Genomic DNA, 27,860 nt, shown 5'->3' with positions numbered 1-27,860 from the left:
TGTAATACCCCACACACAGTACCATGTACTAATTACCTGGTGAGTTTCCAATTCACTCAATTGAAAAGTTTGGAAAGATCTCAGCTGTATGTCTCTGAGGAAATTCGTGTACCGTGTGTTTTGAGGTTCATATAAGCGAATCCATAACAATGCTTCGTAGGCAGTCTTCGCATCACTATCTCGGCCATCATCCTGTTGACAAGCAAACAAATAAAGAAACAAAAACATCATCATCATCAAACAGGCTGTCAGGCTGTGAATTTTCCAGGGTACGTGGTACCTACCACATAGATCATTAATAACTTGAGAGGACACTCAATTCACGTGGTTTCTTTTACAACGCAAACACATGACGAATTTTGTTTGTTTGAGAGTGAACGTTACGCCGGTCCGCAATAAAACAAGAACCATTAGCCGCGAAATGTGGATATCCAACTAGTTTGCCCCGCAGGGCTACAAAGAACCACTAATCGTGAAATATGGATTTATTAGCCCATACATTGAAACATACGTTAAACTTTCATCGATTTGCAATCGACTGGTCATAAAATATCTCAAAAAGCTTTGAAATCCATCGGTCATCTATTATGGTGTGAATTTTATCTTTCACAAGAATAACTGATTGAAGGATCTCAGCTGAGTTTCAATCCAAAGGAGGATCGCTTGTACTTGACACCATTGTCGGCAGTGGACAAAATGGACAAAAGGGACACTTTCACAAATTTATTTCATTGTTTTTTAAATATCACATGATCAATACACGTGTCGTAAAAGTAATGATGTAACATGATTAATCACTGCAGCTATTGGTCTGAATGTATTGCCCTGCACTAGACGTTGTGCTGTTCCTCTACATTGCACCATATATTATCAAAGAACAGGGATAAAGACCGAATCGTAATTCTATGGGCTATTACAGTTGACATCCATACACCCCCAATGGAAGACACGACCTTGAACTCTCAAAAGGAGGTGTTCAGATTTTAAACTGGCGGTCTTCCAACTGTTTTTCAACTGATATACGGTATCACAAGTTGACCACACAAATCAATTCATGGGCCCTGTTTAAACCGGTTTCATTGTTATTTCGGACCACATATGGAAGGCTATTGAGCATTATAACGCCCATACAAATTTAGCATTACCTGACTACAATAGAGAGAGTAAATTAATGTGTACTGCAAGTGATTTGCTATATTTTTCCGCTCTCGTTATTTTGTTTTTCTTTCTATAATGCGCCAATACGTTCTATTGTGATTTCCCGCGTTGCTAAGCTTTACTAAATTTAATTAAGTCAAAAATTAGGTTTCTAGAAAATAGTGGCATTAGCATTTAACATTTACACTAATGGTGTTCTAAAAATATTGTCATAATTCAGTACGACATAATTTTGACATTACTCGGACAACGATGTGTCCATATATGATGTTATTTTTTAATTAAGAAGTAATTTAATTTATGATTTTTTAAAGAAGTGTTGCAGAGCAGAATCAGTAGAGTGTACCGAAAGGAACTGAGGTAGGTTGCAACCAGCCCCCACCCATAATAATTTTCCTTTTGATGTGCTAAAACGCTCAAATGTATCACCAAATAGCTAGGTGTAATTGTGGTCCCATCCCATCCTTTTATTTGCACTAATATTAAGGGATCCAAAATGAGCGTTTATTGCGTTTCGACAGTATTTTTTGTGGGACATGAGAGCACCTCAGACCTATCGAATTGCATTCTGAATACGAAGCATGTCTTTCTGATATTAAATAATTTTCATTTTTTGACAATCACAATATAATACAAATTTTATGACAAATTATAAAAATTTGATATTTTTCAAATTTTGATATATAACAGTCCTCGAAGTAAATTATATAAATCTAATGATATATTCTTAAAGTGTATGTAGCAGGGAGGAAAAGCCGACGGTCAATTGAAAATTTTGACCTTTCATATTGAAGATATAGATTTTTTCCCAAAAAGACCTAATTTTTTTGGTGTTTTGGGAAAAAAATCCATATCTTCAATACGAAAGGTCAAAATTTTCAATTGATCGTCGGCATTTCATCCCACCTACATACACGTTAAGTATAAATCATCAGATTTATAAAGTTTACTTCGAGTACTGTTAAATATCAAAATATCAATTTTAATGATTTGCCATAAAATGTGTATTAAATTGCGAATTTCAAAAAAAAAATTATTTGATATCAGAATGACATTCTTCGTATTCAGAATGCAATTCGATATGTCTGATGTGCTCTAATGTCCCAAAATAAATACTGTCCAAACGTTCATACCCCAGCCCTTAACAAAGTAAAATAACTGACCTTCCTGTGTTTAACCCTTTAAACCTAGTAAGACCAAGTAATATCAAACTTCAAGGGTGTGCAATATTTGATATGTATAGATTAGATTTGTGATTCCCTTTCATATTTGGCCAAATATCCGATGAAATCGCATGTTTACCGAATGTTTAGACAAACATCTGATGTACATATAGCTATTTCCCGATTTATGAAAGCGTACTTACATTATGACGTCATAGCGATACTTGCTTAGTTTATTACACATGTGAATGAGTTCCGAAGCCTTATGTTATTATTTTTCCATATCATTAACCGTCTGTTTCATTTTGATCTTTGATGTAGCCAATCCTCATCCGTGGACAGAGTGAAAAGGGGGTACATTTCTTTAAAAGGGCATATCTTTAAAAGGTGTATGCCCATTGAAAAAATTGTTTTGGTTCATTAAAGCTAATGATTTTAGGTTTCGTCATATACCAAAATATATTTGATCAACTTTTCAAAAATGGGAGAAAATAGGACAAATGTTCTGTTTGTTTTAGGGACACCCTGTACTTTGATTTTACTTTTACCAAAGATATGAACATTTGAAATATTTCCAAAACAATAGGCAACAAACGAAATTATTTCCTTTGTTTGGCTATATCGGATAAGGCCATCTTAATTAAATCCTGTGTCTCAAAGCTTGTGAGAAATTCAAAATCTAATGCGGAATGCGATGTTTTTCACTGTATTTTTTTTATTTATTTTTTTTTGTTGATGTGTCAGTACAGGATTTAGGACAAGCATTTTGTGCAAATAATGTTCAATGTTGTTGGAATAGCAGACAAAAAAGTCACTGCTACAAACTATTACTCTTCTCTTTTCGTGTCCAAAGTTTGCGAACAAATCAACTTGAAATCAAATACGAATTTTGAGTTTTATTTTCGCCTTTTTGTTAAAAAAATAAATAAAAAGAGATAAAAAAATGAATTTCTTGATTTTCAAAGAGGACTATACGCGCACGATTTTACTAACGCGCGTGGCAGCGTTGAGACGCAGGATTTAATTAAGATGGCTTAATCAATATTTCCGACTTCCGACTAATTTTTGCTTGATCACACCACATATGACATTTTTACGGGCTCAATTTTTGTTGAAATTTGTGAGACAAAATCGTTAGATGGTTTCTTTATTTTACTGATTTTGAAAGTTCAATTTACTTTACTAAAGTTATTTGTCTTTTGTCCTGTTTAATCTAAAAGCAAAATGAAAAAAAAAAAAAAAAAAAAAGGTTCAATTTACATATAACATTAGATAGGACCTATAATTTCTTATTTTATTAATATTTCTATCTGATCTCACTTCATCAATAGATAACGAATGGAAATCTCCAACAAGTCGGTTTTGAGTTACGTGCCAAACGCTAGTCTGCATTTTGAATTTCCAAATTCTTGCAGAGGTCTGTTGCATATACGACTAGTCCGGGCGACTAGTGGAGGTCCTATTATATACTGTCCCACAGTATCGATTCCATCTCTTGGTAATGGAGCAATACATATTGGAAAACCTTCAAATGTATATGTCGCCCCTATACTGTTCATTTATACCAAAAACAGTCAAAGTTCAATTTGTGCGCTCTGTGGGGTCAAAACATGAAAGTGTTCCGATTTAGATGAAAGAGGCGTCAAATATTCGTTTTAATATAACAATTCAAATAAAGAATATACGAGTGGATATTCATATAAAGAATAGTTTGCACTATTTTGGAGTGACATTTAATAAGTTATACATTGTGATTATGAATTAGTGTGTTGTGTGTGAGGTGTGGGTCGCAAACTAAAAACGGCACTCGCCGAGAGTGTACTGAAATCGGGTAAAATGCGCATACAGTCGCGAAGAAGAAGAAGAAAAAGAAGAAGATTAGAAGGCTTCGACCAACAATAAATCGTATACCCTTAAGCCAAAATAATGGAGTAAAATGAAAGAAACCCACCCGGGCACCACGTCGAATTTGGTCCTATAGAAGTATCGGTGCCCGGTATGACTCTTAACATCACTTTCAGGAGATGTAATAAATTGTATCAAGCATAATAATTAACAGTTGCATAGTGTTATCGTTTTTCATTCAAATAAAAAAACAAAATTAATGCACTGTACAAAAATAATGTTCAGGGTACGATAAAAAGTGCCATCGGTACCTCTTTGGGCACCGATAGTGCTATAGGACCAAAAAAGACGCCGTGCCTTACTGCTATCTTACTGTGGCTCTCTATAGGGATTCGATGTTGTAATATACAGCATGAATTCAATTTATTCAAAATATCCTGCCTTATACAAAAGCTTCAAACACAACAATTTTTGCCAATTCTGTTGTTAACATTACAAATATTTATGCTAATAAATCAGGTTTCATCAAAATTAACCCAAATAATATTATATAGGCTCGTACATTATGGCTTTAATTTGATTCTCAACATACCGAAGATTTTAAACCGGATTATGTTTCAAAGTATATTTTTACAAACACGTTATCCGGATAATCCGGATTGTAAAATTTTCTATTATATTTTGTATGTAGCAAATGTAGAACATGTTCTTATCAGTTAGGACGCGGGACTACCAATTCTTTAGAAATGCATAGTCGCGCTAAAAGTCGATCGATACATGTTAAAATCAGCACAATTCAGAGATACACCTTTTGCTATGAAATTTATTTTCTCGGTCAAATATAAAGCAATATATTTTTTTTCTTCAGTAATGTCAGTTAAAGACATAGTGCTTGCATATACATTTTTTTGTAAATCCTGGTGTTAAAATTCAAGCATCATATTTTGTCTTTTAGTGTGATATTTTTGATTTTTATAGGCCTTTAGTTCGCCCGTGAGCTTTTTACGGAATTCATTTTTTAGCGTTTCAAACTAATATAGTTTGCTAAAGAAAGATATTTCCCACCTCTGTAAAGCACATCGTGTGGGTCTATATATTATAGTTTTGTCAGAATTTCCGTTTTTATTTTACCCTTTTTCCCTTCATGCTACGAAAATGGCAAACTCAGTACTTTATCTCGAGAACAACCAGCAGAAATAATCGATATTTCAATTGTTGTCAACCAGGTCCCTTTTCCATTGAAAACCAGGATTGCCTGACCAGCGATTTGGTAGCCCAAATCCCCAATTCTGGTAAATGAGGTGAATTTTGGAAATTTGCTCCCGTGATAGCCTGCAATTTCAATTTATAGGGGATATGGATTTCATGATTATATATGAAAACCATTTTGTCTGTTTGTTTGTTTGTTTATTTACCTAGGATGAGGTCCTTGGGAAAATCCACTGTCCAAACCTAGAAAAATTCGCGTGTTATTAGAGGGGATTTTAATTTTCTGTCCCTCCTATCTCCAGGTGAATTTTGAATGCCCCCCCCATCGTTTGTGTAGGCCTATTTGTCATAATTTAGCGCTATAGGACCTACTTTCTAAATGTAGGCTATAGCTATAGCCGTGCTATATAAATATTATAAGGTACCGGTATGTAATATTATGTAGGCCTATGGGGGTGGGGTGGGTACTCAACACATTTTAACCATGACTTACAATGCAAGGCTCATTGTTGCCATAAATGATTTTTCCTTTAGGTCATTATAATAGGTTGTTATAAACTTCCATGTTTAACCTTGTATTGTTTTGGCTGCTTCATTATGATTTTCGGTGGGTTTAAGCAATTTCAAACAAACACAAACAAAAGGCACTATACCCAGTCACCTTCATGACAATTGAAACACTAGGTAATTTCTTTGCTATATTGAAGTTCTGGCAACACTGTATCCAGGCCGGGCACCCAGAGATATCGATCCACAATGCTAGTATTAGCCTAAGATTTCACGTGTGGATTTGAAAATTTTCCAGCTGGTAGTCAAAAATTATGGAATCAAAACGGAAATTCTGACAAAACTATGATATATCGCTCACGGTGATGTGCGTTAGAAAGTTGGGAAAAATCCTTCTTTAGCGAACTATATTACTTTGAAAAGCTAAAAGATTGATCCAAAAAAGGCTCGCGGGCAGAGTTGAAGCCTATCAAAATCGAAAATCTTACACTAAATGACTGAATTTCACGACTAAGTTTAACACTAAGATTTGAAAAAAATACAGTATCAAGCATTACAGTTTTTCCTGACATTTACTAAAAAATGAAAATTATTGCTTTTCATTTGGCCGAGAAAAAATTTTTACACTGAAAAGGTGTAACTCAAAATTTTGTTCATTTGAATACCAAATTCGATCGTTTGTATTGCCTTATTAAATGACTGAGTGAGCCTTGCAGAACAATAACAATCGGTAGTCCCGCGTCCTAACTGTTATTGCAAGTCAAAATAATCTGTAAAATTGTCTGAAATAGCTAAAAATCATTGATATTATCGGCAAACCACTTTATTATCAGAATTATCGACAAAATGAAGAAAACTGAAAGGTTGCGTGTGTGCTTGTATTGGTCAATGCGGGCAAATAATTTTGTACAAAAAAACTAAATGTGGTATTAAATATTTATATAAAACGAACAGCAAACCAAGGAGTTGTAGTCTAAAACTTGCCACAAATTTACTGAAGTACATAATGGACGCCATCTAATTGTAAAAGAAAATCAATCAACAACTGCAAGTTTAAAAATAGGAACACAGAAAATGTTACAATTCGACATATTTCACTGTATTCAATTACTGTCTCCATTTGATCATGACTACATTTATCGAACGGTTTACAGACAATCAATATTGGCCTAGAAACTAATTGAAATTAAAACATTTTGGTGATTTCCTTTAATTCTTAGCGCCACGTTGTAGTTTGAAGAAAATTACGTAATCAATTATGTGAATACTATACGCTGGCGAAGTGACGTAATAAATCGGATTAACTACCATAGCAATACGTGAAAACAATGTGTATGTCTGCAATCATATATGTGACCCGTTCCGACAAATCCAGGAACAAGTCGCATTTTTGACATTTCATGATTTGAATAAAATTGTAAGCACGGGAGAATAAGCTTTACAATGATACAAAAAATTATATACATAGCATCAACACTTTTCAAGATATGGATAATTTTGTAAATGATACCTTGATATTTTTGTCAAATTGCTATTCTGATTAATGGGCTAATTAGTTTCCTGCTTTACACAGGATTGAATAGGGATTATCATAGTTCAACTGTCAATTATTGATTAAATAAACTTAATTTTAATAAGTACTTTCAAGAATTTGAATGTCCACCTAGTCCCAAGGTCAAATACCATGAAATTAAGAATTCCAAAATTAGACTATTCTTATGCGAATGTCATCTTTAAAGGCCTATAACTCAAAAACATGCCTGACGACCTGTTCCGGGTTTTGTTGGAGCTGGTCACATATTGAATACAATGCCGGCCTTTTCAAAGATACTAATCTTACAGATGCGAGTGATCAGCATGGTATGGTTCAATGCAGATTGCAGAGGTACCGCGTGAACGTACCAGGGTAGCACGATATATTCGAAAACCATTTTCACATAATTGCTATGGTACAAATCCGATTATTACATAACTTCGCCAGCGTATACGTGCAAAAAACATTATCAGATAGCACAGTTTACTTCGTGTTTCTTTGAAGGACGATGATCCGATTTTATCATAATATTTCTTTCCATGCTCTCCCGTCTATGGAATATCGTGTCCGTAATTTAATCCTTTTTGAAAAGAGATCAAATGGTGGATATGCCCACACGTATTGGGCGTTGCATAATGTTAGTAATGCGTGTCAGTGGCGATATTATTTGGATTTTAAGGGGTACTACACCCATTGATTTTTTTTGCATTTTTTGCATTTTGTGAAGAAATTACAAAAAAAATTGGACAAAGTGGTATGCAAAATGAAGGGGCAAATCTTCTCGTTTTATTGGTGGCATCGGTATCCATGCTTTTAAAAGTAGAAGCCAAAAGGTGGTACATCACTGATGATTTAAATTCACTTCATTTTGGAAAGCTTACTATCAACGGATTTCGTTAAAATTTTGGATATGTGTTGCTAACACGTTAGGGAAATAAAGTTGATATGTAAAATGGGAATAAGTGGTTCCTGATTTCTTTTATGACTTCATGAACGTGGTGCTCCACAACTATCAAAAAAGGAACTGGTTAAAATGCTTCTATTTTCAATGTTGAGCTATATTTTGTATTTTTAACTTGCGACATTATTTCACTGAAACTTAATTAAGCCACAGGTAACAGGTTACCACAACCATACTGCAGCAATGTTGAAAAAAAAAATGTATTTCTTGTCACCTATACCAACATATTGGGTAGTTTTCCGTAAGCTTAACTTTTGTGATTTTGGTAACTATTTTATATTTATTTGTGAAATCCATCTCAACTAGGCATTCTAAATTGTACTCACCATTTACATCCCAAGGTATCCACCTTGCACTTCTCGATATATATCCAGTTAAAGACAGAATATCAAAATTATTCCTCATTATGATATCACAGACTCTTACATGTGTATTCAAAATTGATGCTTAAATTTGACCTGAACCAATTGACCTATAACCTGACATACGGTGACCTAATAGCCTTTTCTTCTCCTAACAACACATTATAGTATTAAATTGACTAATGACTATGCATCCATTGTGTAAGTGTTTATTTAATTTATTCAGTGTTATATATTTTGCATGCACGACTATATATTTTCTATAGAGAGTATAACAAAGGATTTAATGTATTCTATTCATGTACCCTACTTGAACATGTTCAATAGAATAAATTATGGTTTGTTATGAAACACGCATCTGAGTTACTAGGATACACAGTAAACAAAAAATATATAGGGCTAAAATGACTTACTACAATGGTGTAAAAGCACTTTTTTTTCTTTTTTTTTCATTTTTTTTAAATTTCACATGATCCGTGCATATATCGCCTAGCTATAAATGAAAAAATACTTTTTTAGACCAATCAAACCAATATGTGACGCGATCAAGCAAAATCAGTCGGAACTCGGCAATATTGATTCTGAGATATAGCCAAAGAAAGGATCTATTCCCCTTTGTTTCCTTTTGTTTTGGAAACTCATCAATTGCTCATATCTATGGAACTGGTTGTTCAATTTCGATGGGGTTTTCTGCAAAATCCAGCTTTGTAAATGCTTTTAAATATCCTATAAGAAACTGAAAATTTAATATTTCCGAGTTCCGACTGATTTTGCTTGATCGCATCACATATATGGGTGTAGTATGCCCTTAAGAGAGCGTATTAAGGGGGGACTATATAGGTATTATATTGTTGGTTGTTGGTCGAAGCAGTCAAAAAATATTATTGTCAAATAACACTTGCTTGATTTATTGCTGTTATTATAAAAGTTGCAGGCCTTTTCGTAAAGAGCAGGGGATCAGCCCGGGCCTGTTGTCTGTCACACTCAGCATTGAGGTCAACTTGCGCTGCCCGTCGGGGCTTGGCAGCATATCGACCCGTGGCGCGCTTTAAGGAATCTGAGTATTCAGAAAGCGTGGATAAATGCCGCTTTATTTTTATTTTATTATCAACGTTTTACAAAAATCAAGAACCACAGGACCTACAAAAGTATATCTGTGATATTTGAATTCTTCTACACACTCGCTATGAATTGATCGCAAGATGCTGTGAACTACCAAATTTAAAATAGTTGGTAACCTTAAAGGAAGGCTGCTCGCGTACACACCTAGTATAAGTGCATGGTTTCCCAATGTTTACGATGTTAATTTGAAACAATTAGTGGCTAGTTAAGCAACATCCTGGGTTTTTTCAACCGGCATTAAAAAAACGCTTTTGTTTACACCCAAATGTCTTTAAGCTAATCGTTGCTCTTAAATCACCACTTTATCACAAAGTTGATCATTGGGCTTGGTGAGGCCATAGATTTCTTAAGTAAAATCTTTCTCTTGTGAAATGGTTCTAAACGATTGGACTTTAAACTTAGTAGTTTTGCTAAATGGTGTAAATGGTGAATGTGGTAACCACAACCGAAAGTGTATGTACTATCTATCCTATGAGGCATCGTTATACAGTTTTTTTTTTATTTTGCTTCTCGTACAAAATTGCTGGAGCAATACACCTCGAAATTTGGAAACATATGTGATGCGATCAAGCAAAATCAGTCGGAACTCGGAAATATTGATTTTGAGATATAGCCATACAAAGGAAATATTTCCTTTTGTTTCCTGTTGTTTTGGAAATTCTTTAATTGCTCATATCTTTGAAATTGGTTGTCCAATTTCAATGGGGTTTTCTGCAAAATGTAGCTTTGTAAATGTGTTTTACTAACCTATAAGAAACTGAAAATTTAATATTTCCGAGTTCCGACTGATTTTGCTTGATCGCGTCACATATTGCTTTAATGGTAGGCCTCAATGAACGATAGAAAACAGAACATGAAAAATCGGACAGCCTTTTTATTATATATACAATTACGCTGAGACTTTTTTTTTGCAAAATGGACCAAATTTTGATTCTAATGAACTTGATGAAAGTATGTTATTGTTATCTTGTATGCTATCATGTTATGCACTAAAACCTTCATTGTCTGGAAGTAGGAAAATAAAGTAACAGAATTCACTTATCATTACTCGCTTGTTTGATGCGACCCATTTTCAATGAGTGGAACTAGATTTAAATCGTTTTACTAATTTAAATGCATAATGTGAATTTTATTTAACACTTTTTTACATGGCTATCAAACAATGAACTTGTGAAAAAGGGGTTTAAAATTGCTTTTTTCATTCCCATGCGCAAACAAAATCTAATACAGTCGATTCTTGTCCAAAAATAACAATAACGCCAAAGGGGACTAATGTAAACACAAATAATTTTTTTAGTATAAAAACCTCCCCGCATCACTCACGACATGTTCCTCGGAAGAATAGTATAATTAATAACTAATCATTTGAAGTTATTGATAAATTTGCATCTTTCAAATGCAGCAAAATGTCTAGGATGTATAGTTTATGACGTGTTAAACAATTTTATACGATTTTATTTACAATTTTGACGTGTCATACATCCATTATCAATGAAAAATGATGGGTACTAATCATTTTGATACAGGTTGTAACTACACAGAGCATGTAAATAAAGAGTAACGCGTTCAGGTATACGTGTCATTCGCCAACTTATAGTGATCATAGTGATTGATTAACAACCAAAGCACCCCTACAGTAAGCAAAAGAATTAAGGTAGCAGTTGTGTTCACTCCTGTATATCCTAAATAAAGACAAATGTGTAAAAAATGAAACAAGCAGCCGATGCCTTAGCTCTGATTTAAGACCTTATTTATTGAAATTGGTTGAGAATTAAAGAAACGGTGATCCAAAACCTAATGATAAAGTGAAATAAAAAGTTAGATTTTCGTGCTAATCAATGGAAGTATGCCGCTAATTCTCTTGTTCGCGAACGCTTTGTGTACAAATCAATAGGGCATGCAATGTATGTGGCAAAGTTGTAACTACTAGAGTATGTAATTAGCATCTTCCTTGGGTTTTTGGATCGTTGTGCCTTTATTTCTTGAACAATTTCAACGAATGAGGTCTTATATTCAAGCTAAAAGATGCAGCTATTGGCTGGTGGTTCTAATTATTTAGGATATGGTGAACGTAACTGGTAATTTAATTATGTGGCTTACTGTATACGTCGTACGTACCCACTTCTTATGTTGATATGTTTATTAAGTAAAGCATGTTCCAATAGAAATAACCCGATGTTTTTATTCCGTTATAACTCCAAAAGTACTGCAATCTGCAATCACACAATTTACTGCAATCACACAATTTAAAAAAGAACATAATAGCGCAATCTTTCCCTACATATCAGTGCACATTGCGCTCATTTTTGATTCAGTGGTTACAAACGTGACGATGAAACGCATGTCACGTGCCGTTTATGCCACGTGTAATGCCATTTCATATTTATACGCTCGCGCGCGCGATCCAACTTGAATTGTTTGATGCTAAAATAGTTACGTAATCATTCGTTTCTTTGTAACCAGATCGAACAAAATTTGCACTGATTGTGCAGAAAACGGATGATGCTACTTGCTCCTTTGTGGATTTGTGATTTTAATTTAAAAGGTATTTTTGGAGTTTAAAACAAAGCAAAACTAGATCTGGTTGCGGTCGCCTGCGACCGCGAGCATGCACAACCGCCAGGTAATTTAGAAGGTATTTTGTTTAACACCGGAAGTGACCCCTCATAACCTTTGACCCTAAATAAAAATCAATAATGTAAACGAGATCTGATTGCGTTCGCCTGCGACCGCGAGGATGCACAGCCAGCAGTGACAAATGAGTTATGACTCCGAATCTGTGAGAACCGGAAGTGATCCCTTAATTACCTTTGACCCCGCAAAAATATTACATAGTGCTTAGGATGTCATAAGGAATATTCCTGGTGAATTTTCAGCTTTATCGTAACTTATACATGGATTATGATTTTTTAAATTTATGATTGACCTTTTGACCCCTTTAATGACCTTTGACCTCAATGAAAATAAAACCTTATATACAACGACAAAATGCATTGTTCCACTTTTAATTAAAAAATTCTACTATGTTTAGTTGTTGAGATAAAAATTCTTGAAGTTATTTAGCTAAAACAGGAAGTTACCCCTTAATGACCTTTGACCCCCAAAATAAAAAATACCATGCATACACCATGTAACACTAATTCATGTATGATGGGTATATTACTCTGGTTTGTTTACATTTTGAGATAAAAAAATTTAAACTTTTTGATAATTTTGGTTTTTGACCGGAAGTAACCCCTTAATGACCTTTGACCCCCAAAACTGTAGGCATCCTAAAGACCCTAGATAATAGCGATGCATGTGTGCTAATGGCGACTCTCTGCTATGTAATTTGTAAAGACAGTGGTTTTTTGAATATTTTTTACAAATTTTTCAGACTTTTACCGGAAGTGACCCTTAATGACCTTTGATTCCAATTTTGTGGTATAACTTTTAGACACTGGCTATAGATGATGCATGTGTGTAAGTGACGTCACGGTGCTATGTAATATGTGGGAGGAGTAGCATTTTTAGTAAAATCCAAGTTTTGGCCATTGACCGGAAGTGGATGACATTTGACCGGAAGTTGATCATGTGACATCTGTGGCACCACCAAACGGTTATACTGACCAAGTATGGTCAACATGCCTGAAAGCATGTGGCTACGATGGCTGATCATAGTGTTGACAGAAGAAGAAGAAGAAGAAAGAAAGAACTAGATCTGGTTACAGATCTGGACCTAGCCGGGGAGCCGGAAATGCCAGTCTTCAAGTTTATGGACATCTCATACCATTAATGGTGCATCACTGTAGCATGTAGGGGCTTTATCCGTCTTCCATAGGCTGAGATATAGCTACTTTCCGTAATTTTAAACATTTGTTTGCAAATTTGACGTTTTGACCTCCTTAATGACCTTTGACCCCAATACAAAAAAACCCTAATATACACCACGAAAATGCATTGTTACAGTTTAAATAAAAAAAATCTGCTATGCTTAGTTTTGGAGATAAAAATTCTTGAAGTTATTTAGCTTTAAACCGGAAATGACGTCTAAATGACCTTTGACCAGAAAAATAAAAATACCATGCTCACATCGGGTAACACTAATGCATATATGAAGTTTATGCAACTGTGGTCTGGTTACGTTTTGAGATAAAAAAAATGAACATATTTGATGATTTTTGGTTTTTGACCGGAAGCGACCCTTAATGACCTTCGACCCCAAAACTGTAGACACCCCAAAGACCCTGGTTGGTAGCAATGCATGTGTGCTAATGACAACACTCTGCTATGTAATTTGTATTTTTTGAATATTTTTAGCTTTCAGACCGGAAATGACCCCTTAATGACCTTTGACCCAAATTCTGTGAATAATTTATAGGCACTGGATATAGCTGATGCATATGTGCAAGTGACGTCATTGTAGGATGTAACATGTAGGAGAAGAAGCACTTTGAAGATATTTGGTTTTATACCGGAAATGACCCCTTAATGACCTTTGACCCCAAATTTGTGAATATCCTATAGACACTGGATATAGCCGATGCATATGTGCAAGTGACGTCATTGTAGGATGTAACATGTAGGAGAAGAAGCATTTTGAAATTTGTTGCCAGAAGAAAGAAGAAAGAAGAAAGATCCGATAGCATCACAAGACCTAGCCGGTGTCCCGGCTAGGTAAGAAGAACGCGGTAAAAAGAATGCACATCGCCGATGGCGGATGTGCAAGCACCCGTTAACTTTTATATTTTTATACTGGGACACAATGTATTAATCTTGCATCTTCCTTTCTCGCCTTTTCTCCAAACTCTTTGTGTTCCACTTTCCCCAATAGACTCATATAAATGAGATCGCAAAGTTAATTTTGTCACCTTGGGAATGGATTTGACGAAGTGACACATTAATTCAATGAATATCAGGATATCATCCGTTAATTTTTATACTTTGATATTGGGACACAATGTATTAATTATCATTAATTCCATCTTCCTTTCTCGTCTTTTCTCCAAACTCTTTGTGTTCCACTTTCCCCAATAGACTCATATAAATGAGATCGCAAAGTTAATTTTGTCACCTTGGGAATGGATTTGACGAAGTGACACATTAATTCAATTGAATATCAGGATATCGTCCAGATTTAATCATTGTAATCATGTTGTCCCTAAAATGAAGCGGAAAAATACTATATGCGGGGGAGACATGGGAGATTTTTGAAGATTCCACATGGACGCACACTGTTGCTAAGCGACTAATCAATCTTTTTGAGCCTGTTCAGGTTTTTGATGACCAAGGTTATTTTGTTCAAAATCAAATGCAGTTGGCACGGTTTGGTACAAAGATTTGACAAAAACCACTAAAGCAAAGTAAACATAGGCTGCTATCAACAACTTAAATTTGGCACAATTCTAAACGATTATTTGGGGAAAAACTTGAAGGTAACTAGATTACAACCATGAATTAAGGAACAATATTAGAGGTGGAGAAATAAAGTCAAACTATGTGGTAAATTAATTATGAGAAAGGATTTTAACACAAGTCAACACATACATAAATGACAGCCAGTGAAAAAATCTCACTGACCATCCGGGATTTGAACCTGGGACCTTCGGATCACCGAACCGATGCTCTACCAACTGAGCTAATGAGTCAGATGGAGAAGAGCAGTGATGTTATTATCTATAGGCCTTCAGTTCAACACCCGCCCTCTATCATCTTCTCATCCAAGAAGATTTAAGAAAGAGGTTTTTAACACAAGTCAACACATGAGAAGATGATAGAGGGCGGGTGTTGAACTGAAGGCCTATAGATAATAACATCACTGCTCTTCTCCATCTGACTCATTAGCTCAGTTGGTAGAGCATCGGTCCGGTGAACCGAAGGTCCCAGGTTCAAATCCTGGATGGTCAGTGAATTTTTTTCACTGCCTGTCATTTATGTATGTGTTGACTTGTGTTAAAAACCTTTTATTCTTAAGTAAAACAATGACCTACCAGGCTCCATTGTTCGTCTTCTAGAATGTGGCCACTTCTCCGTGTATTGATGGCGATGAATGCGTAGTTGCCATCTATCAGGTTTAGATCAAAAGCAGTAAGTAATACTTGTCGAATGAATTGCCCCTCAAATGCAAAGATGATAACTGAAATTTAACAAACAAAACACGTCTAAAATTCAGTGTTTACAATTAAACCATGCATAACATCAAATTATTTGTACGCGTTCAGAAGTAACAGGGCAGGTTGAACTTGTTAACATTATTAAATGACAACAGCTCGACATAACGTTTGAATGCAATGCAATAAATTTGTTCCAGGTGTTGTGAGCGACATATAATTTGAATGGAATGCGAAGAATTTGATCCAGGTGCTAGAAACGACATTGTATTAATGGAATGCGGGGAATTATTCCAGGTTTTTATAGTTGAATGGAATTGGAGGGATTTGTTCCAGGTGTTGAGAGATAGGGTCCGGGTGACATGCTGCTAAAATTATTACATCACCAGATGTTGAGAGCGACATTACATTGGAATGGAAATCGTGGGATTTGTTATAGATCCTGGGACCGACACTATGTTTGAATGACATGCGGGTATTTTTTCCAGGTGTTTAGATAAGCGACATTACTGTTGAGCAGTCTCTCCCGGTACTCACAACCGTAACGCTAATTTCGTTACGGCTAGCTAAAATTAGATCCGACGTAGGCGGCGCCATTCATTCGAGGTCGCACTTCCGGAAAAAAACTCGGCCAAAGGTTAAGAGGTTATGTTTATCATGTGTCAAAGAGTTGAGTGGAATGCGAGGAATTTGTTCCAGGTATTGAGAGATATGGTATCGGGTAACATGTTGCAACAATCAATACACGCTCTTTGTACATACCAGGTGTTGAGAGCGATATTACATTTGAATGGATGGTAAGCGTGCGACTTGTTCCAGGTGTTTAGAAGCGACACATTACAGATGGATGTTCCCGGCGTTGGAAGCGATATCACATTTGAATAGAATGCGAGAAATTTGTTCCAGATGTTAAAAACGACAATGGAAATGCCGAGGGATTTGTTCCAGGTGTTGAGAGGAGACATGACATTTGAATGAAATGCGTGGAATTTGTTGCAGGTGTTGGTACAGGTATTGCACTTGTATGGAATGCGAAGAATTTGTTGCAGGTGTGGGAGCGGTGTGACATTGAAATGGAATGCGAGGAATTTGTTCCAGGTGTTGAGAGAAATGGTATTGGGTTACATGCTGTAAAAATTAATGTAGGTCTATGCTTTTGTACTATATTTTACCATAGCGTATTATAATATTATTTCTGCAGGCTTTCAAAATTTAGTATCAAAATGAATGTATACTGTACCTATTTCCTCTAATCAATGCTTTAATTATGAACTTTCAAAATGCAAATTTGCAATTCCATAAACGTTCTAAATAACTTGAAAAGACCAACAAATAATGTATTTCTTGTCATGTCTTTTAAGACTCACTGATCAATCTATACAGTAGAGAATAAACTAAATTATTAAAACTCGTTTGACCGTTAACAGTTAGTGGGTTTTAGCGGGTTCGCCGTCGGACAAGTTTAGAACTGTTAAGCTTTCGTCAGGAGTAGCTCTGACTTCTTAAGGACAAAATACCTAAGAATGTGACACGTAGACCACCCCTTGCCTAGTGATGACTCGGAAAAGAGCTGTTCACTGAAGATTGTCCCTTGTCAACAGAGAACAAGCAGATCTCGCCTATCTGCTAATATAAAAGGTTTTGGTGGCTCTGAAAAGAGCCGTTCACTGAAGACTGTCCCTTGTCTACAGAAGACTGCCCCTTGTCTATCCCACAATCTGACCGTTAAGTTGTATTATTCCGTTTCATAAAGAAGAAATTGATTAAAAACTCAATTGGCAGATAACACTTTGTTATAGGAAAATAAAAAATTGGATTTTCCATATTTGGAAAAAAAAAGATAATAACAGCGCAACAGCAGTTGCAAAATTTCAATAATAAGACTTATGGATTAAGGAATACAAAATACCTACGATCAACTGATCAAGTGAACCGTAATTGGCATTAATTTGTAGTGTTTCAATTATAAACCTAAATCCCTTTCGTATTATATTAAGTTAGAAAATATAGGCAATTTTGTAGAAAATGTATTAACAGAAATGGTAGCTGCGATGATCTTAGTTGATTGTAATAATTTTCATCAATGTTTCAATTTTTTATAAACTCAGCAATTTATTATAGTAATTAAATCCTAGACTTTCTCTTGTTTTACGGAGGACATCAATTGACAATTTTGACCTTTCGTATTGAAGAAAAAACGCCAACAAATTTAAGGTATTTTTGGAAAAAGTGTATAATATCGCGAATTTCAAAAAAATCTAAAATTATTTGCTATCAGAAGGACATTCCTCGTATTTAGAATGAAATTCGATAATGTCTGGTGTACTTTTAGCTCCTGCAAATAATACTGTGCAAACTTTAATATCCGATTCCTTAATATAAACATTTAAACGTAGATCCAAATTCTTGGGAACCACAAAATAAATGGTGGCAATATTCAAGTCCTTAGGGGAAAATGTTATCATATTTTCTTTTTCATGATTTCTTTTGAATCATTACACTTATTATTATTTTGGTAGACAGTTTCTACCCAGAAAAAAAAATGAACCCAGTATAGTGATCCTTCAATAAACCAAACTGCAGTATTTGCTTTTTAATAAAAGAAATAAAACATTCCTTAGTTTTATGAAATAGTTCGGCGAGAAATCAATATAGAAATCAATATAAGATAGTAATTAAGATATGAGACAGATACGACCTTGAAAATGATGAGTTGATATCTAGCGGTAAATAGAATTACCGGCTCTTGTAACGTTTTGATGTATTTGAAAGAAAAGGCTTAATAAGTTGCCAGAACGAGTGATCAAACAAGTGCGTGTTAAAACGCCATCACCGTTACACAATTTCAATTGAACAACAATAAATTATTCAGTATTTCGCTATCAAGATACGGAAATCGTATTTCGTTTACAAACCGGTCAACGCTGTGACAATTTTGACCTACTTTGCGGCATTAACAATGTAACCTTAGAGCTAAATTGAGACAAAGTTTTCAATATAAAAAATATGGCAGAATTAAAAATAACAACATTATATAATATATTCAAGACATATTGTGCACACAATGCATTCACCAAGTAAAACATCTCCCTCGATATTTCTGGTGGGTTTTTTTGTGTGTCAAGGGCATGATAGATTTAAAAAAATAGTATGTATGTGTACCTTGTTTAAAGCGAGAATGTTAGATTTCTAACTTTGATTATAAAATAACGTTATATAGTGTCAAGTATTAGAATGATTCTTTTTTTTTCAGCCTAATAAGGTACGCAGAAGAAAACAGTCATGGATACGCCCTTACATATTTCACACAGTTGACGTAAAACAAAGATGGCGTCTGTGCGCTCTTTGTTTTCCCAAAAACTTTGTTTCGCTGAATTGAAAGTTCTTACACCCGCCTTTAATACTAGTTACCTCAATTTCAGCTTCAACCCGACATCAGCCTCTTTTACATACGTTGGCTAACACACATAAACACACAAAAACCAGCTGAAAAACGTTTTCCTTTTGTCAAAAATACCAAATTTTTATAGCAATCGCCATTTTGTCATAAACAAGATATTAAAGGAGCGTGTTCCAATTAACAGCCTCATTCACAACTTTTTCGCCAACCATCAAAATAGAAATTTAGTATCAGTGGGAGGTTGTGAAATGGGCTGAAAGATATCCCAAATTGTGACATAACCATCGAAAGGGAATCAAATATCAGCATAAATATGAAGGTAGAACCCCGGGGATATAGGTGTAGGGCTGGGACTTTCGCACTAAGGGGCATTCGGTGAGAGCAAAATGTAAAAAATATGGCATATGGGGTCATTGGGTGAGAGCATGATTTTTGGCATTCGGTGAGAGCAAAATTTAAAAAATATGGGGTCATTGGGTGAGCACATGACCTTTTTTTTAAATGGAATCTTTGGGTGAGAGCCGAAACAACGCCACAGAAAGCTCGAAAATCAAATTTTTAGTTCTAAATGGCTTCAAATTTCTTTGTTTTTTCAAAATAAGTAACAAAATCAGTGATAAATGAAAGTTGCTGTTCAAATTGAACTTGTAAGGGTCTTCGGGTGACAGAGCATGTGTTCGTAAAAAAATATGGGGTCTTTGGGTGACAGCGATGCGGAAAATGGGGTCTTAACAGCCCTACATACGCGTCACCTCCAAAGTTGGAGTGCCCCCCCCCCGGGGGTTGTGAAATGGGTTGAAAGATGTCCCAAAATGTGACATAGCGGGTTGCCTTTTTTTTTGGCTCCCATAAATTGAAAGGGAATAAAATATCAGCATAAATATGAAGGTAGAGCGTAATAAGGGTCGTCAAAGTCATTCAAATATTAAAAGGGCATTTCGCTATCCATAGCATCATCCCCCCACTTTTCTCAAAAAAAGTTGAGATTTTTATACCACTGGAAACGTCTGGCTACATAATGTTTATGTACAAAAGATTTTTTGCTGATTAATTCGTTTAGCAAAGATATCGTGAAATTTGAATTTCGTTCTGGTATACGTAAATGTTCATTATGGGAATAAGCTTTTTTCGTGGATATCTACTGAAAATTGTCATAAAAAGAGGATGCTAGGATCACGAAATACTCCTTTAAGGTAGAAATAGCGTGTGATGAAATCATACCATGATGCAGTCATGTCTACAGTAGAATTCATCTCGACCTTTGCAGGACTTAACCCCATTAAAAGCTATTAAACCAAGATAACACTCATTGAAACAGCTCAACTGATTAAATCGGATCTTCTCTGGTTGTGCACAAGTGACTGTTTTCATGTGCGATATAGCATAAAGCTAATATACATAGCTTCAGTTGGGTAACCGATTATAAAGGAAACGAAAGGAAACAATGTTATGTGTGGCTTTGTTCACGAAATCAGACAATGTCGTGCTTTTTGTAAACCAGCATTCTTGAAAATGAGCAACATAATGATTTTTGACTTAACACGGTTTAGAAATAATTTCTTCATATTTTTGGTGTTATCTGTCGTTTACATATCCTTCCTAAAACACCAAAGTACGAGTATTTCCAAACATCTAAATTTGCTAAAAATTTAGGACATGTTACAAAACTATATTGTCTAGAATTTTAGAAGAGTACTTTTAATATTGGCCGGTTATTTTTCACACAGCGACGTTAACTAGGCAATGTACTATTACCTATAACATTAACTAAAACACCAAAGTACGAATATTTCCAAACATCTAAATTAGCTAAAAATTTAGGACATGTTAAAAAACTATATTTTCTAGAACTTTAGAAGAGTACTTTTAATATTGGCCGGTTATTTTTCACACAGCGACGTTAACTAGTCATATCCCCATACTGTTAACGTAGGGCTATTTGTAAAGGTCACACGTCAATGGGAAAGAGCACTGTGTATTGTGTATAGGAAAACGGGCAGTAACTGCAGTATGCCACCCTCCTTTAGAACCAAGTGATGTGTCTTTTGAATTTCAATCCATACATTTTGTACGAGTTTCTTTCACTGTCATGAAGGTTGCACAACAATCATGGCAATGACGAGTAATGACGAATAACTAGACTGATGAAATAAAAAAAGGTAATAGGTTGTTTATTTTATGTCTATAACAATTAATGTTCAATCCTTGTATGATTTACTACCATGAAGGCTGCACAACAATGACAAACAAACTAAACGAAACAGGAAAGCCAATAGGTTGTTTATTTTATGTGTATACGTATAAATGCCTAACTTGCTACCAGCTACTAAAATGATTCAAACAGATTTTAATGGTCAATATTCATATCATTCTAATCTTATTACCCAAACATATAGCAATGCTTTTCTGCTATAGCTGTTATTTAACACAGTCTTATACACTACTCGCAAAATTAGAGGATCAGATCCGACATTTCTGATTTTAAGGTGTTTCTTTTCTGTTCTCATGGTGCTAAACAAAGTATTCTTCAGTGTCATGGGCTTCATTACTCAGCAGTAATAGTGCTCTGTTCCCTGAACATGGCCTGAACCTGAACTAATTAACACTGTTACATGTTAATGCTGTTTTTGAAAAATGTTAATAAATAAGTCTGATTCTTAACCTTTTTTTGTAGCGTATAATTTGCAGAAATACAAAATATCTTGGTACTTCAGTAAAGAATCGGATTATTAAGATTAAAGTTGATGTACATGTTTGTATCATCTTTTAAGAAGTTACACGAAGATAATCCGATTATTTTATTTGTTTAACCAGTCAGTCCGGGCGGACAAACGCTTGGGTCTAGATGGGACCAGGCTCAAACAAAATGCTCGAGTTAAGCTGAAAAGCTTTGCAGGCCTGTGTGACGAGAAAAAAGAACAAAGAAAAAAGCTCCAACAAATCAAGTATGTACTAGTATTCTAACATAATGTTATTTAAGTGTTGACAAAATATTTGGCAACACTATGTTTGCAAAAAATATTTTATAATAACATTTTAAACCATTTTAAAAATATTGTTGAGTGTGTTTTCATACGTTTTAAAACGTTTCCATGACCATTATTTAACCCGACATTTAATGTTATTAAAACGTTTTTATTTAAACCAAAACCCAATATATAACATGTTTAAAACGTTTAAAAAACATTTTCGTGTTTGCTGGTATAATGCTGATAATAGGTTGACATGGCAAGATAATTAAATCTTACCAAGTCGTGGCACTTAGGCGCTTCCGTATTTGAGCTTGAACAAATCATTGTAATTTAAAACATTTTTCCACATCATAGTACCTTAACCTTTATTGTACGTCTAGTGACCCAATTTGGTTGATGTAGACATTGAAATGTTGATCCAAATATTGAGAGCCATGGACCACATAATGGTTGTGATATTCAGCTCCTTATATTGGGCGAAAATGTATTCAAGAGACGATTTGGTTTATTATGATGTCACGTTGATCTTTGTTATATGGGTGTATCAACTAGAAAGGATAATAGTCAAATTGCGAAAACATTCTATCTATGACTTGTTAGACTAGTTTCTAACCAGAAAATTAAACCCTATAAACATCATAATCACGTTGTTTGCATGGTAATCTTTCAATAAACCAGTATAGGGGAGCACGGTGGCCGAGCGGAACGGGCTAGGACTCATAATCTGAAGGTTGCGGGTTCGAGCCCCGGCGACGCCATCGTGTTGTGCCCTTGAGTAAGGCACTTTATCTCGATTACTCCTCTCCACCCAGGTGTGAAATGGGGAGCTGTTATGAATACTGTCCATTGAGCGCCGCCCAAAGGTATGAGCATGCCTTGGGCATTGTATGGCAGCTGACATATTCTAATGACGGCGGAATAAATGTAAAGCGCTTTGGTACATGTTCACATGTGAAAGGCGCTGTATAAATACCAACATTTATTTATTTTATAAGAAACAAAAATTTCCTTAGTTTTATGAAATAGTTCGAGGTAACGAGAAATCAATACGATTCCTATTATATACAGGTGATTAGACATGACCTTGAAAATGATGAGTTGATATCTAACGGTAAATAGAATTACCGGCTCTCGTATCGTGTTTGATGTATTTGAAAGAAAAGGCTTAATTGCTAGAACGTGTGATCAAACAAGTGACTGTTAGTAGAGCATCATCTCCGTTACACAATATTTCAACAACAATATGTTTTCCTATCAATTATTCAATATTTCGCTATAAAAGCCATAATGTGTGATTGGCTCCACAGCGACACCCTCAATTTTTCTCGAATTTCTATCCTAGCATCCTCTTTTAATGACATTTTTCAGTAGATATCCACGGAAAAAGCGTATTCCCAACATTTCAGGTGATTCCGATTTTGCGTTTGCGAATTATGCATGATTATGTGTATTACACTGCTCCATATAGACAATTGGTTGTAATTTCGTTCTGGTATACCAGAACGAAATTCAAATTTCACGATATCCTTGCTAAACGAATTAATCTGGCAAGAATTTTGTTTGTACATAAACATGTGGCCAGAGGTTTCCAGTGATATAAAAATCTTAAAAAGGTGGGGGAGGATGATGCTGTGGATCACGAAATGCCCTTTTAAGACATCTCCTTCGCGGTATTTTATTTTTTGTCAAGAACTTGGTAAATTAATCCGCTCCCCAGTCCCCCAACACACCCACACACCCCCTACACACACACCCCCACCCACTTCCTTTTGAGAGCCTGCGGAAACCACTGGGTGGAGAAGAGCAAATCACGTTACAACTGGTGCTCGAACCCTCGATCTTATGATTATGAACCACATGCTCTACCGATAGGCCATATGTACCCACAACAAATTGATATTAATTATTATACATGTTGCCTCTAATGTAGGACTTGTAATGTAAATAGATATCAATGTAATTGGTACAATAAATAAATAAATTAAATATAAACAAACATGACCTCCTGAACGAATAGGATAAAGTCGTGGATAGACATTGACACACCCATTTCAGATTGAGTCTTGGTACTTCGTGAAGAAATATTCCATATTAAATGTCAAGTCTGTAATATAGAGAATATTTAAAAGATGATATCTTCTGAAATGCTTGTTTAATTCTTGAACTAAATTAAAAAACAGTTTTAAGTTTAATACATTGGCTTATCAAACAGCTTAAATATCTCTTGAAATTGTAAACAATGATGTAAGTGTTTCATAATCACGAATTATGCGTATAAATCCAGGGAATTTAACAGCTAACTAATCTATAAGAGACTTAATTCCTTCCGATTGTCTTGATTTCATTGTTTGAATGCTCCGTCAAGTCGTACGGCTCCGATCTAGGGCATTGATACTTTAAATGTAAAACAAAACACCCGGCGACGTCAGAAAAATACAGCACTAAATTGTTTTAATTCAATAACAAAAAATTATTGTGTTTTAAATTGTTATCCTTCGGTTGGACCTAACTGGAGTATTCCACAGTAGTTTTTAGTTTTGTGTTTAATGATAATATATTGTTTTCTGTTGCATCAAGGGATCGAATATCAACGTTTGAACGGTATTTTTTGTGGGTTATAAGTCGAGCACATTATCAAATTGTGAGAAATGCCGATGTATAAGCTGATTCAAAATGAAGTAAACTCATGTTCGAGGGCTGTAACTACAGACCTTTAATCCATTGTAGATGAAAATGTCAAGGAAAAGAGCAGATTTCCAACGTTTAGGTAAAAATAAGAATCATTGTATTTGCAAATCCTTTGACAATTTTACACGGCTGTCTTTCATTTGGAAAGGTTTGGCTATAAAATGATTCTCATATCAACCATCTATGCACAGTTTCCACCTCCGTACACCAGAGCACACAATTTCGTCCAAGAGCTTCCAAGAAAGCAGTGAATTGTCTCTACACAGTCTTTGATTACACTACTTGCTTGAGTGCATAGCATCATAAGAGCTGTGTGAGCTTCTGGCTTGTGGATAGTGGAAACTTCGTTTCGCTAGTGGTGTTTGCACTCATAAAGTTGACACAGGAAGAACGGTATGTGTTCTATAAACATGATAAAAGAGATTCCAAGGATTAATATAAGAGGTGACATTTCTGCCCCATCTCTGGAAAAGGAAAAGGCCCAAAATCGTTTTGACATATGGAAATATAAATAAATTATTGGATTCCTTTACTAATTACCTATAAGATTAATGTATAAGTACTAAAATAAAAACACACTGCAGTTTCTTTGTGAGGAAAAATATGGCTTATGACATCCCTCTCACCTTAAGACAATAACCTCAATTACTACTTCAGCCAGACATCAACTTCTTTTTCTTTCGTTGGCCAACAAGAAAGCACGTTCTTACTTTTTTCAATAATACAATAATAGTCGCCATCTTGCTATAAACAAAATATTAAAGGAGCTTGTTCCGATTAACAGCCTCATTTGCCCAAAATAAATGGAGATTTTGTTATTAGTGGGAAGCACATATTTTTCAAATGTGAAATAGATGTCTCAAAATGTGCCAAATAGTGGGTTGCCTTCAAAATGCACATTTTTGCTCTTCATATCTCCCAGCTTCATATCAATTTGTAAGCGCTCTTTAGCAAAGTAATTACGAAAATAGTAACTTTTTCACAAGATTTGCAATTTAAAGAGAATTGGTCATTGCTCATAAAAATGAGGCTAGTATACGAACAATATAAATGTGCTTTTTCATTTAATGACATAAAATTTGACAAATATTGTAAGGAACACTTGAGGTTTTGACTTTTAAAACCTACATTTTGGTCAAAAAATGTGCGTGGATAGGTAGTTTTCAACAGATTTACCACATTCGCCTTGCTATAAGTTACATTGAATTGCGTTATATGTTGACCTAATGGGAAATGTGTTTTTAGGGGGAAGTGTTAGCTTCCGTTTGATATTTAAAAAAAATTCCGATTGGATGACGGGAAAACTTGAGGTTTCGACAAAGCAAATCACAGAGGCCTATTTTGCTGCTAGAAGCTCACACACAGCTCTTACGATGCAACCGTGTAGTACAATCAAAGACTGTGTAGAGACAATTCACTGTTTGCTTGGAAGCTTTTGGACGAAAATGTGTACTCAGGTGTATCGAAGTGGAAACTGTGCATAGATGGTTTATAAGAGAATCGTTTTTGTATACAAACCTTTCCATATGATCGAAGGAAAATAAAATATCAAAATTAATATGAAACGTTCAAGTAGAGAGGGGGGGGTCAAGGTCATTTAACCACAGGAATAGCGTGTGATGAAATGGGACCATTCTTCTTTAGAACCTATTGATGTGTCTATTGAATTTCAATCCTTACATTTTGTAGGAATTTCTTGCACATTTTACTTCCGTGAAGGTTGCACAACAATGACGAATAAACTAGACGAAATCGGAAATCCAATACGTTGTTTATTTTATGTCTATACCAATAGATTTTCTTGTACGTTTTACAGTGAAGACTGTACAACAATGACGAATAAACTAGACGAAATAGGAAATAAAAGCCAATATGTTGTTTATTTTATGTCTATACATCTAAATGCCTAACTTGCCCCTAGCTACTAATGCAAATGGCTCAGACCTATTTCAATGGTCAATATTTGTTATCATTCTAATCTTACCTAAACATAGCAATGCGTTTCTGCTATAGCTATTATTTAAAACAGTGTTATACACTACTTAAAATAATTAGAGGATCAGAATGTGCACATTCTCAATTTGCATAAATTCTTTTCTGTTCTCATGGTGCTAAAGTATTTTTCATTATCATGTGATTATGGGACTTCATTACTTGGTAGTACAAGTGATATGTTGCCTAAACTTTGCTTGAACATGAAAGGAGACTCACTGATCTAATTGCACCGTTGTTTGATAGCTTGTAAAACTGCGTCGTTTTTAAGGAAAGGTGAACACTGATGGCGCTATTTATCTTAAATCGTGTTTTCATCATTAAAAAGGGGGTAGACACTGGTATAATGCCATTAAATCATCAGAAACAGAGTAACAAATAGCAACGAAATTTCCCAAAAATATCTTATCATGAAATGTTAGGAATAAATTATAATATTTGGCAACATTAAATTAAAAATATGTAAATAGTCCCTCAATTTGGACACAAATATGCAGTTTAAAGAATAAAATGCCCCCAAAACGATGAAAAAGATGAATACGTTGAAAAGGAAACAAAATACCTGTGTTAAAAAGCGTGAAAAATATAATATTACTGCGAATGGTAGTGAGCGTTGACAAAAATTGCATTGATCATTTCATAACGGGATTCAAATATCCCAAAACTTTTGTAAGTCATGTGGTCCTTGTGTTATGTTATAAAGTGGGCTGGAACCACATCATCTTTGTAAAACGTGCATAATTCATTAACAACAATAAATCAAGCAAGTTTTCAAAGTATATGATTTGTAGACTGAACCTTTGCAAAACACCAAAGTGTTATTTTTCAATAATATATTGATTTAGAGAATGAAAATCG

The 27,860-nt window shown here is 34.9% G+C and overlaps 1 protein-coding gene and 1 non-coding gene across 2 annotated transcripts in view; one reads left to right on the top strand and one right to left on the bottom strand.

The window, feature by feature from the left end:
- LOC140137680 (atrial natriuretic peptide receptor 1-like) overlaps positions 1–27,860 on the bottom strand; it is a 104,751-nt gene that overhangs the window by 52,735 nt on the left and 24,156 nt on the right. Inside the window, exons 2-3 of the mRNA XM_072159431.1 lie at positions 15,831–15,976; positions 37–192 (exon numbers count right to left, since the gene is read on the bottom strand). Of these exons, the coding sequence (XP_072015532.1) occupies positions 37–192; positions 15,831–15,976 (302 nt within the window). The remainder of the gene's footprint in view (positions 1–36; positions 193–15,830; positions 15,977–27,860) is intronic.
- Trnat-ggu (transfer RNA threonine (anticodon GGU)) lies at positions 15,674–15,747 on the top strand. Its single transcript has one exon. It is a non-coding gene; the product is annotated as a tRNA-Thr (tRNA).

This window comes from Amphiura filiformis, chromosome 17 (genome assembly GCF_039555335.1).
Source record: "Amphiura filiformis chromosome 17, Afil_fr2py, whole genome shotgun sequence".
NCBI lineage: Eukaryota > Metazoa > Echinodermata > Ophiuroidea > Amphilepidida > Amphiuridae > Amphiura > Amphiura filiformis.
The sequence above is the reverse complement of the archived record's forward strand: the minus strand, read 5'-3'. Positions and strand labels throughout refer to the sequence as shown.